The sequence below is a fragment of the Mustela erminea genome, chromosome 15 (genome assembly GCF_009829155.1).
Source record: "Mustela erminea isolate mMusErm1 chromosome 15, mMusErm1.Pri, whole genome shotgun sequence".
Classification (NCBI taxonomy): domain Eukaryota; kingdom Metazoa; phylum Chordata; class Mammalia; order Carnivora; family Mustelidae; genus Mustela; species Mustela erminea.
Window position 1 is genome coordinate 78,690,306 of NC_045628.1, and position 13,203 is coordinate 78,703,508.

At 45.8% G+C, this 13,203-nt stretch overlaps 1 protein-coding gene across 2 annotated transcripts in view; it reads left to right on the top strand.

Moving 5' to 3' along the window:
* Window positions 1–3,785: 3,785 nt before the first annotated feature.
* LOC116574179 (phospholipid-transporting ATPase IB) overlaps window positions 3,786–13,203 on the top strand; it is a 595,210-nt gene continuing 585,792 nt past the window's right edge. Inside the window, exon 1 of one of the 2 annotated variants that reach the window (XM_032314763.1) lies at window positions 3,786–3,946. Coding sequence is in view for 1 of the 2 variants with exons in the window: in XM_032314761.1 (XP_032170652.1) it covers window positions 4,427–4,502 (76 nt within the window). In the remaining variant the exon portion in view is untranslated. Of the gene's footprint in view, window positions 3,947–4,196; window positions 4,503–13,203 lie in introns of those variants that run through there. The other variant, XM_032314761.1, reaches the window with a different exon arrangement.

Here is a 13,203-nt window from a genome sequence, read left to right on the forward strand (position 1 = left end):
CTCACTGTGGTTTTGATTTGCATTTCCCTGATCATTAGTGATGTTGAACACCTGGGAAGACATTTTTATGGAGCAAAGTGAGCAGGAACAAGGAAGTTGTATTGGGCATTTGCTGACTGGTTAAAGCAGGTTTGCTTTCCTTATATGAAGCAAAGGGACATTTTGGAACCATGTTAGGTAATTTGTGCAGGACAGATGAGCGTTGATTGGCTGGCCTAGGCCTTTCTTTTCTGGGGGAGCCACACACAGAGCATACAAACTTACGTTTTGGTTTGCTTTCGTGGGGCTTTGCTCTAGGAACTTCAAGTTGGACCTAATCTGGTTACTTTAATGGGCTTATACTCTTTTATGTCTTGCTTTTACTCAGCACAGTATTTAAGATTCATCTATGTTGCTGCATACATGGGTAATATATTCCTTTTTATTCCTGAGTCATAGTCCATTATATGAATACATACAATTTGTTGACCCATTTACCTGTCAATGAATATTTGGGTTGGTTCCAGTTTGAGGCTATTATGAATAAAGCCGCTATTAATATTATTTTTTAAAGTCTGTTTGTAAATATGTGTACATTTCTCTTGGGTGAATACCTAGAAGTAGAATTTCTGGGTCATAGGGAAGGTGTACATTTAACTATACAGGAAATTACAAGTTTTTCAAAGTGGTTCTAACATTTCACACTCCCACCAGCAAGTATGAGTTCAGGTTGTTCACCATTTTCTATAGTATTTGGAGTTGTTAATCTTGATTTCAGATCCTGGTGGGTACTGGAATGTCATTGTGTTTTAATGTGCATTTTTCTAATCATTAACAAATTAGACTTGTCCTTTTAGTATTGGGTTGTAGGAGTTACTTATATATTCTAGAAACAGGTTCTTTGTGAAATGTATACATTGGAATATTTTCTCCTGGTCTGTGGCTTATCTATTTCTTCTCTTGGTGGTGTTTTTTGATGAACAGAAGTTTTCTTTTTGATGATGTCCAATTTGTACATTTTTTCTTTTATGGTTAGTGTTTTCTATGTCTTGTGTAAGAAATATTTTCTTCTAGATGCCTTATATGGTTACTTTTTTTATCCTTTAAGTCTATGATCCATTTTGAGTTAATTATGTTTGGTTAAGGGGTCAAGGCTTATTTAATTTTTTTTCCATATGAACATCAAGTTGTTGATGAATTTTTTTTTAAAAAGATTTTATTCATTTGAGAGAGAGAGAGACAGAGAGAGAGCGCTAGCAAGGGCAGGGGCAGAGGGAGAGGGAGAAGCAGACTCCCTGCTCAGCAGGGAGCCCAATGTGGTCCAGGGAGCTCTATCCCAGGACCCTGGGATCATGACTGGAGGCTGAGCACCCAGGCACCCCTGTTATAGTGATATTTATTGAAAAGATTGTATTTTCCCTATTGAGTTGTCTTGATGTGTATGTAACCATGCATATATATGGTTAAATAGCCTTTGTCAAAATTATTTTATATACATGGACCTATTTCTTCACTGTTTAATTGATCTGTGTATTCATGTGTTTACAATACACTGTCTTGAAGAGCATTCATACTACAGTAAGATTTGACATCAGGTAATGCACGTCCTTCCATTTTGTTCTTTGGGTCCCTTATTTTTAATGTGAACATCTTGCATGTCTTTCATTAATTTTTCCATAAATATTTTATGATTTGGGTACAATTATGTTTTATTAAAATTAAAATTTATTGCCAGTTTTGATATATTTTCAAAAATGGCTGCAACAGTGTTTCCAATCCTTACATTCTGGCAGAGTCTAGCAAGAGCTGGAATCTATTTCCTGTACTCTGGAACTGACTGGGTCTTTGTGACTGCCCTAGCAGATTGTGATCGGAGTGATACTGCACGATTCCAGAAGCTAGGTTAGAAAAGGTGCATAGCCTCTGCCTGGCTCTGACTCCTGGGACTCTTAGAAGCCAGCCACCGTGCTGTAAGGAAGCCCAGCCTCTAGAGAAGACAAGAGGAAGTATACAGATGATAGCCCCCGCTAAGATTCTGACTGCAGCCAGCATCACATGCTAGACATGAGTGCTAATGAGTAATCAAGGGCCAGAGGTTTGGGGCACCTGACTATTCCTGTTGCTCTCATTTTACATTGGCTTTTCTTTCTACAGGCTTCTTGGGTCTCCTCTGGTTCTAGCCTATGTTGCTTCTGGCAAGGGTGAAAGCATTTGCGAGGTCAAGTACAGGTTATTGAAGGATCCATACTGGCATTTGGATTCTAAGACGAACAGTAAATAATGCTCATCAGCTAGTTTTTATTCTTTGTGCATGTATATCTTTAGAAGACCTCAAAGATAGTATTTAGGTCTGGATTCTGTGCTCAAAGGCCATCCTTAACTTCCCAAGAGAGATAACAGCCAGTCAGATCAAGGAAATTAGCCATGGCCCTCAATGAGAGAACACAAGTTCAAATGGGTCACCCATCTATTGCTCCCTGCACATCTTCAAAGTGGGTCACCTGAATCTCAACACTGTACCAAGTTGCTAGGACAGTTTTGGTTATCAGAAGATAAATACAGAAACATAAGTGCCCCCCCCATTTCATGACAAGGATGCACAAAATCAAATAAGGCACAGGGTCAGTTTAGGGCAGGCAAGGCAATGCTCTATATTTACCATACTCAACTTCTTAAAAATTAAAAATAATGTCTATCTACCCTTTCTCCATCTGGTTATGGTGGAAACATTTTTTATCTTAAAATTTGGAGTTAAAAAAGTTGTTTTCACTCAAGTCCTTTTCAGCTCTGCTGAGCCTTCAAGGGGTTGTCATTGATTTAAAAATTGAATCATTAGTGACAAAGTTTTTGATAAATTCACTGCTAGGATGAAGTGGCTTTAGCTGCTGAATTCACCCTCAGCAGCTGTGAAGACCCACTGAGAAAACATCTCCCACCCTGAAGCTCCGCTCAACAATTTGGAAAATTTTCTTCTTCCTCAACATCCTGCTGAGGACTCAATTTCTTATCAGAATCCTCCCTCCCCTTTTTTTTTTTTTTAAAGATTTTTTTTTTTTTTTTAAATTTATGTGACAGAGAGATCACAAGTAGGCAGAGAGGAAGGCAGAGAGAGGGGGGAGGCAGGCTCCCTGCTGAGCGGAGAGCCCGATGCAGGGCTTGATCCCAGGACCCTGGGATCATGACCCGAGCCGAAGGCAGAGGCTTAACCCACTGAGCCACCCAGGCGCCCCCTCCCTCCCCTTTTTTGAGGGCCCAGAAAAAACAAACAGGGAATCCTACTTGAAGTTAAAATTGCCAGTCTACTGTCCATCCCTACTGCATTTTTCCTAAGAAATTCTGGAGCAGAGGCTAGCCAGTAGGAGCTGAGAGGCTGCATGGTAATTTCTCCTGGGGCACCAATTCTTTCTGCTGAACTCTGTTCTCCTCAGCCCCTGATATTTATATTAAATTTAGCATAATGATCACATCAATAAGTGTAAGGTCAGACTCTTCTTGAATCATTTTTCTCTTCATTCTGAGGTCAGAATTTTATCAAATATTAAACAGATTCAGCTTTTTTCCCCCTTTCTTTTTGTGGAACTGTGCCCAGAAGGACCAAGCCCGGTTTAAACACTGATGAGTAAAAACAATAAAAAAATGGATCAAGTGACCTTGGACAAATCACCTCACCTCTCACTGATTTTTGTTTCCTACGGAAGAAGGGGTGTGTGTGTGTGTGTGTGTGTCGCGAGCTAAATATTCCCAGGGGCTTCTTACAATTCTAACATGCCGCTAATAGGAATTCTAGGAGGGCTGGGGGTTAGGAGTCTGGAGACCCAGGATTTCTCTTCGTTCCGGGCCCTACACCTTAGAAATACTTGTTCCTTGAAGAACCTGTACAGATCTCAACAAAATAGAACAGAAACCGAGAAAAGGGGAGTTTCTGAACGGTTCGCACGGGACACTTGCGCCGCGTGACAAGCGACAGGTAAAACAGGTAGCAGATTGGCACAGGCAGAGAAGAGTACCTCAAGATGTGACCGCCTCCTATTAGAGCCCCCTAGGACACCGATCCATGCCCCCCGCCCACCGCCGTCTCCGCCACCTAAAAGCCCCCTGTCCCGCTTAACGGTCCAGACTCTTCCGGCCCGCTCCTCCTCCCGCCCGGCTCCCCGCGGAAGGGCCGGACCCCTCCCCCGCCGCTGCCGCCGCCGCCGCCGGGCCAGCGGGGCCCGCAGCGGTGGCGTTCGCGGGCGCTGCCGCATTGGCCGGCGGCTGCGGCACGGACGACGCAGCCTCCTCCGGCGGCGGCCGCGGCATAGGCGCCGGCGCTCCCGGCGGCCCCGCAGTCCGGCCCAGGAGCGCGCCCACCCATGGCCCTCGGGCCGCCACCCCTGCGCGCAGCCCCGAGCGCAGCCGCCGCCACCGCCGCTCGCCCAGGGCCCGCGTAGCCCCCGACTCGGGCGCGATGCCGAACGCCTCCGGCCTGGACAGAGCTCTTAAGATGTCCCTGCCCCGAAGGTCGAGGATCCGCTCGTCCGTTGGTGAGAGGGGAGGGGAGCGCGGCGGGGAGGGTCGGCGGGGCGGGGGCGCCGGCGCGCGGAGGGGAGCCACCGCCCCGCCGAGGGGAGCCACCGCCCCGCCCTCCGCCCGCCTCCCTCCGCGGGGACTGTCGGTAGCCCTGGGGGGCGGGGCGGCCCAACACCTGCGCCGCAGGAGGGGGCCGGGGCGTCCGAGACCCCGGCGCGCCCGCGGGGCCGCGGTGCGTGTGCGCGTGCGTGCAGGCCGCGATGCGCATGCCCGGCCGCCCCCACGCGGGGATAGCCGGTGCCCCGCTCGGTGGGCGCGGAGGCAGGCTGCCGTGTGCGTTGTCCTGGAGTGGTGTTTGTAGCAGAGCCCTAGGGAGCCAAAGGGTCACAAGAACGTTTGTCGCTACCTGGGTCCGCGGTCCTCGCGCGCACACGGCGACGTCGCACTCGCTCCCGACCACCTGCACAACTCCCCCTCCCCCACCCCCCGCATTCAAGCGCCCGCACGCGGGGACGCCAGACCTCTAAAGTCACCCCCCCCCCCCGGTGCTTCAGGCACAACACCGCGGCCCCTCACGTCTAGACACTTGCATTTTGTTTCGTGGAGAATATACGTGGAAACCCAGATCGTGTCAGGCGGGATGTTTGGTGGTTCTGATCCGCGTCGGGTTACCTAGACCCTTAGCTAATGAAAAATGGAAAGGGAACTTCAGGAACTATCCTCTTTCTTACCATTTCAGGACTGCCAGCAAGTTTGTAGGTCGATCCTCGGTGGGAGGAAGGGACAGGGTTTGCAATTTGGGGATGGGGCACTTGTCATCTTTGTGAGGTTTTTGTTTTGAGAAAGTAGGCATATGAAAATAAACAACTTTCCTGTTTCTGTAGTTGAATCACGTGACATGGAAAGCGCTATCAGTACTTTGGACCAGTGTTTCTGAGTAACGTCAGGGCACCTTCAGATCCACGTAAGGACAGTCCCAGTGTGAAAGGATCGCGGGCTGAGGGCTAAGGCTAGACTGTGGGGCCTGTGGGCAGAAGCCGGGAGACCAGCTGGGAGGGGACAGCGGTAATCGAGGTGCCAGATGGTACCTGAGGCATTGCTAGGGTGGAGGCGGGGAGAGTAGGCATGTCCTCCATATGTCTGAAGGTGAGCCAACAGATTTGGTTGTGATTTGGATGTAGGTTTCAGTAAAAGAATCAGAGAGTCGCTAGGAGGAAAAAGAAAGTTGAAAAACGTGCCACTCGCGGAGATGGGGAAAACTGCAGGAAGAACGGGGCTCTTATTTGTGTGTGGGAGGGGCGGGGGTTAGGAATTTGATTTTGAAGTGCCTGGAAGAGCATGGATTGGAGATGTTTACATTTACCAGCCCTAAGTTCTGGAGAGTGGTCTAGAGCAGAGACATCAATTCAGGTATCCTCAGCAGGACCCGTTCCTCTGTAGCTGTGTGACAGAGCCCCACTCTTGGTCAAGTCTTGCGTTTGCTCTAATGCTGTGCTGTTGCTGTCTTAGAGGCCTTAATGATTTTCGAATGAGGGTCCTGCATTGTCATTTTGCAGTGGGACCTGCCAGTGATGTATGTAACCAGTCTGTAGAGATGTGGCCCAGAAGAGAAAGGTCCTTGGACAGAGGCCTGGGTACATGGACATTTCAAGGTCAGGGAGGTTAAGGCAACAGCCATGGGGCTCAGAGGATGGCCAACGAGGTCCGAAGAAAAGACCAGAGCGGTTCTCTGAAGCTCAGTGAGCCCACCGTCCTGAAGGCAGGGGATGCTCAGCTGTGCCCAGTGCTGCTGGGAGCTCAGGAAAGGCGAGACCTGAGAAGAGTCCATCATGGAGGGCACGGGTGACCTTGCAGTCTGTTTCTGTGTAAGCGCGGGCAAGAATGTCTATAGAACAGCTTGAGAGAGAGAGAAAGAGAGCGATGGATGAGAGGATATTGGAAACAGCAAGTCCAGAAAACTCTTTTGGGTGAATTTTGTAGAAAGGGGGAGAGAGCAAGTTGAGTGGCAGCCGGAGGGGAAGATGTGAGTTCCAGAGAGGTGGTTTTATTTCAAGGCAACTATTACAGTCATACAGTTGATGGTGTGAGTGTCAAAGTAAGGGGTTTTTAGGGAGAAAGGAGGGACAGTGATCTGAGATCAACAGTGAGGAACAGGGTCATCAAAGTGGAGCAGTGAAGGCAAGAAGTCCAGAGGTGGGAGAGATAAGGCATTTGCTGATGAAAGGCTGCAAGTTCCAGAAGACAAGAAGGTTCTAAGAGGTGGAGTTTCTGTGAAGAATTTGCATATGGTGTGAGGAAGAAGGGGGATGCTCCTGTGAATGAGGGTAGAGGGCCTGATAGGCTGAGTTTAGAAGTGCTGGGGCTGGGGGAGTGGCAAGGGGAGGGTTGGTCAGTGCTGGAGAGATGTCCTAGGAGTGTCCTGAGCTCTGAAACCACTTCTTTCCAGTGCCCGCATGAGTGAGACGTTTCCATCAACACAACCCGCACTCAAAGCTTTGGGTACCATAGTCAAACATTCTGCAAAATATCTTCACTCCTTTTGGTCCTTTACTTCTCCATGCATATTTTTAAAAGAACCTGTTTTAAAATGAGACAAAACAACATCCTTTTAGAATTTTTGGTTACATTTGCATTAAATTTATAGATTAGTCTGGAAAGAGTAGAAATTTTAAAAAATGTCTTTTTAACCAGGAATGTGGATATTTCTCATCATTTTTATGTGTCTTCTTTTAGGTCTTTTATTAAAGTGGTATAATTTTCTCCATAGATTTTAAAAGGCTTATTCCTAGATACTTCTGTTACTAGAATAAATGGGGTTCTTAGAAACTTACATTTTTAGTTGGGTTGCTGCTGATGTCTAGGGAAGCTATGAATTTTTATGTTGTGTGTCAACAACCTAGTGCACTGTCATAACTTTTCAAAGTTTAGGATTCTTTTAAATATTTTTTGTAAACATCCACATTATCTGCAAATAATAATTTCGTTTCTTCCTTTTAATTGTTATGCCTCATAATATTTTTCTTATTTGATGATATTTGCTATTACTCCCAATGAAAAGTTTGACCAGAAGTGCTATTCTTAGAACATTAAAGGGAATGCTTCCAGAATTTCATGCGCAGGCTAATATTTGCTCTTGGAGTTGGTAGCTGCTCTTTATTACTCTGTGGAAGCGCTCTGCTTTTCCTACCCAGTGCTTCATTTAGGGCAGAGCCGGGTTTATCACGCACATTAAGATAATCATAAGGAACCAGCAAAATACTTAAAGATACCTGGGTGGCTGTCAGGTCTTTCCCTCTCCTGTCTGGATCTTCATCTACATTAAAAGTGAATTGCAGCAAACGCGTCAGACTGGCCCTAATAAAAACTAGTGACGTCAGCAAATGCTTGCAAGGATGCAGAAAACGACCACTCCTGTGTGGCTGCTGGGAATGTAAAATGGCACAACCGCTCAGGAAGAATGTTTGACAGTCACTCTTTCTTTTTTTCTTAATTAATTAATTAATGTTGACACACGGTGTTACGTTAGTTTCAGGTGTGCAACATAGTGTTTGGCCATATGTATCTGTCATGCTATGCTCACCGCAAGTGTGGCTACCAGCTGTCAACATTCAGTGCTATGCACTCTATTCCCTATGCTGTACCTTTCGTCTCTGTGACTTCCTCATTCCATAACTGGAAGCCTCTGCCTTACCTGCTTTGTCCATCTCTCACTCCCCTCTCCTCTGGCAACCACCAGTTTGTTCTCTGGATTTATGGATCTGTTTCTGCTTTTTTGTTTTGTAGATTCCACATATAAGTAAAATAATATGGTATTTGTCTTTGACTGCTTTCACTGAGCATAATCCCCTCTAGGTCGATTGATGTCATAGCACATAGCAAGGTTCCATTCGTTTTATGGCTGTATATTCCACTGTGTATATAGACCACATCTTTATCCATTTCAGTGATCAGTGCACAATTATCAATGGACAATTAGGTTGTATCCATGTCTTGACCACTGTGAATAATGCTGCAGTGACCCCAGGGGCGCTTATACCTTTTTGAATTCGTGTTTTTGTTTTCTTTGGGTAAATACCCAGTAGTGTTATTACTGGGTCATATAGTATTTCTATTTTTAATTTTTTGAGGGCCGTCTGTACTTTTTTTCCACAGGGGCTGCCCTGTGGAAACAATTGAAACTTTAACTTCAAGTAAGATTCCCTGCCTGTTTCTTCCGGGCCCTCAGAAAAAGAGAGGGGGTGTTCTGATAAGAAATGAGTCCTCAGCAGGATGTTGGAAGGATAAGCAAGCTGTGCTACATCCACACCGTGGAATACTAATCAGAAATAAATACGAACCAAATACTGGCCCACACGACAACTTGGGTGGGTCTCCAGGGAGTTGTGCTGAGTAGAAAGAAAGTCCAAGTCTAATCCCAAAATCTACACGTCATTTTATCCTATTTATGCAACATTCATGATAGCAGAACTATAGAAATGGAGAGCAGATTAGTGGTTGCCAGGAGTGAAGGAAGGTTTGGGGATGGGAAGAATAAAAGAGCGACACGGGGGATCCTTGTGGTGATAGAAATGTTCTGTATCCCGACTTACCCAATTTCAGTATCCAGGTTGTGATATTGTGCTATAGTTATGTAAGGTGTTTCCATGGGGGGAAGCTGGGTAAAGGGGACACAGAATCTCTTTAGTTTTCTTACAACTGCATGTGGATCTAAAATGATCTCAAAATAAAAAGTTTAGTGGAAAAAAGAAAAGGTAAAACATAGTAATTTTTATTAAAAGAAAATAGTCATCATATTTCAGGTCTGGTAATGTACTCTCAGTTCAACACATTTGAGTGATAGTATTAGAATTTCATTGCTAGGCTGTTCCTTCAGGGCAATTAAATTGTTTACCACCTGTTTCTGTGACACAGCAGAAGCTCTGGGTTTGAGAAGCTTTGTGCTTGGCCCATTAGCTGCTTGACATATCTTGGTAGGGCCTGGGGCAGAGGTGAACTCAGACCTTGGTGCACTCTCCTAAGATTATTCTCATTTTTTTATAAACTCATAGGGAAAGGATCAAAGACCACCATCTGTTTCAAGATTACTTGCTCAGCTGTGTACTATTTAGGAAAATAATTCTGGGATTATTATTTGTTGCTTATGAGATATCTTTGACTCCTTCCTTAATCTGGATGTTCAGTGGTACTTTTGCAAATGCTACCTTTCTCCAAATATATATCTTGTGTTAGTGTCCCAGACATTTTACCAGGTGGTAGAAATGCAAAGATGTGAGTTCCCTGCCTGTACAGAGTTTACGGTTGGCTCAAGATCGAGCCTTTCAGTCCAGTAAGGGAGGCAGAGTGGAAACTGGAGTTGTTGATTGTAACAAATCTATGTGGAGTGCCTTCAGTGTGCCAGGCACTGCTCTAGGGGCTGGAGCTGGAGCGGAGAGCAGAGCAGGGGTGCTCTCAGGGAGCTTGTAGTCTCGTGGTTGGTTACAACCCATGGGGTCAGTGCTCTCAACTCTCTTATCCTGACTTGCTTTGACACTCATGGACAGTGACACTCATGGACAGTGTGCACAGATGAATAGTGAAGTGTGTGTGTGTGTGTGTGTGTGTGTGTGCGTGTGTGTATGGGTGTGCGGGGGGTGGAGGTGAGCAGTGAGGACCGAAAGGAAGGGAAGTTGTTTTTTATAGACTATGTTGTCAGCAGGATCTTGGGAAGGATCTTACTCCCTGTCTTATTAAATTTAGGGATTTTGCTTAAAGGAAACAAGATTAGCAATGAAGAGCTGGTGGGCAGTAAGCATGCAGACCAAATGCAGAACCTGGAGGAGTACACATCTTCCAGAAATGGTCCCTAGTGTCCTCCTCCAATTCCACATTGGGCCTGTCCATCTCCTCTGTCCTCTGTCCTGGTCTGCAAAGGTGTTTTTTCATTGTGTTTTGTTTAAAAAGCATCCCTACACGGACTCAGTTTTCCCAAAACGACCTGCCCGAGGTTTCAAGGGCAGAAGTAGGAAACTGAGGGGCGTTAAAGTAGAAAGAGCTCTAATATTAGAATGTGAGGGTGTGTTGGAAGCCAGAGCTGGTGTGTTGAACTCAGAATGTGCAGCTCCTGATCTGCTGAGTGAGGAGGCAGAAGCCGCTTACCCGAGGTTGGCAGGCAGCTCCTTCAGCACCTCAGCGCCCGCTTTGGGAAAGAGAAAACCCTCAGGGTCATTTCGATCGAAGATGCGGTTTCGGTTCACTTAAGGAAGTAGTCACAAGATCTACCACTTTTAAATCCCAGAAGTGGGATTGGGGTGCAGTGAGCTGGGGGAAGGGCAGCCCTCTCTCCCAGGTCACAAGTGAACAGGAGACAGAGAGCAGGGTAGCAAACACCCCTATTACGTCAGAGGTGGTCAGGGTGGAGGGCATTAGCTTTTCCCGACCTTAACTCTAAGTGGTTGTTTCAAAAGGCGCCTTGGGACAAGCAAAGTGGGGACAGATGGTGCACTCCTAAACTCAAGTCCATCTCTACACGCCCGGACCCCAGGTATGAGTCGGGTTGTCACATTGTAAAATACCTAGGCAGCTGCTGAGAAACATAAACGTTGTTTGTCATCACAAAGGGCTGGACCACATCTCAGAAATGGCTTTATCCTCTACTTTCATAGAGGAGAAAAACAAGTCAGAGACGTTCCTTGCTTGCTGGTTTATTTCCAGCAGGACCAGCTAATCCCCAAGCCCACGGTGCTTTCACCCCCTCCAAAGCACCTGGTTCAATATCATATCCAAGTTGAACAGAACAGGTTCTGTTTTTGTCTTCTGTTCCTCAAATGCAAATACATAAAGAGCTGGGCCTAATTTCCCCTGCTTCTGTTTTCTGTACCTTCTATCCTGTGGGTACTCAATAAATAAAGCTCTCACTGAGCTCTGTCATGAATTAACCTTTGAACTTGGTCTAACGGCCTAGACTATTGGAAGTTTCTTTATGGTAGCATACATCAGGGTTGAAACCCCTAGCTTTGGGATTGAGAGAACTGGATCCAATTCTGTATGACATTGGAAAACTTCCTTTATTTCTATTACAGAGGCAGATGAAAATACATCTTGTATCTCATGGGGTGGTTATGATTAGTGAGTAATGTGTATAATACAGAAATGCATGCATTAATTATTTGATACATTAAGAGAACCATGTGATGTAATCAAGCTCATATTGACAATATGTCAGATCTTTCTCACGCTGCCCATCATCATTCAAGGTAAACTCCTGCACCCAGATTCTTACCGGCAGGCCAGCCATATGGGCAAGAATGTCACCTGTCATTATTGCCCCCTCTAAATCTCATGATGGAGGCTTACCTGGGAGTCATTATCGGAGCATGAGAGCATTCTTCTCGTGTCATTATCCAGGCGTATATGATCACACACCAAGCACTCGGATGATAGAGCATTCATCCCCCTGTGTCTCTGGAGGCTCCCACCTTCTATTCATTTGCCCTGCCTTCAAGGCCATTTTTTTAAAAAGATTTTATTTATTTATTTGACAGATTGAGATCACAAGTAAGCATAGAAGCAAGCAGAGGGAGAGGAGGAAGCAGGCTTCCTGCTGGGCTTGATCCCAGGACCCTGAGACCACGACCTGAGCTGAAGGCAGAGGCTTAACCCACTGAGCCACCCAGGTGCCCCTCAAGGCCATTTTTTACCCTACAGGTGGCCAATAAGAACCTCAGTTGATGGCTTCGGTTGCTTAATAATTGATTTTCCTTTTACAGTAGATGTTTTATCTTAAACCCTTCTCTGACAGAGATGCTGGCTAGAACAAAGGGTTAAATTGAAATTATTCTTGAAAAACGTTTTCCAAACAGTTATGGGAGGATGCGTTTAGAACACCTTTAAAGATGAGTTTCTGCCTTTCTTCCTTGGATCTTTACATTTACTAAATATAACCCTTGGTCAATACAACACTGGATACAAGATATTATTTACATCCATTTAGGCCAGTAAAAGTGCTCAGGGCAAATGTTAACACCCATTAAGAAAGTCTAAACATAGAAATGATCTCATATCCATGCCCTGCGAGTTTTTTCCCATCATTAAGGGCAAATGCAGGAACAAGACCTGAGAGAGAGCCCTTGCCAGGATAGAGCCCCGAGGAAGTGGGGATTGTTAGTGGCTCACGCAAAATACGCAGACAGCCCATGGGGACTCAGTCACATATGGACACCTGCGTCTGCCTGCACAGGCATGCCCATAAGGGTGTGCGAGTAATATTGTTCATCAGCAGTGACTGGGGAGGGCTCACTGTGTCACACACGGTTGCAGACGGTGTGTATGTGTACGTGCCCATACTGTTTATGTGTCTCTTGCTCTGACAGCTCATCTCTTTCTTTGCTCACCATCTGTAAGAATCAGAATCTGATACAACATCACATTTTACCCTAAAAAGTGATCTAATCGTGATTAACTTGCATTTAGAGGGTTTACATTTGCAAGCAAGTTTTCCAGGCTTTGGCACTCTTATGCCAGATGATAAGCAGATGTCACATCTCACACATTTCGGTGAAGTGTCTGGGGGCTGCTTCTCCCTCTTCTATCTCTGGAGATACTGTGTTAGCTGCCGTCTGCACTGAGGCTCCAGGATTACTGTAAATATTTTAAGTACATTACTAAGACGGGTCATACGGGAAGCAAGGGTAAGCAAATGCTACATGGAGGAAGGACCTCTGTACTCGGACATTCGGA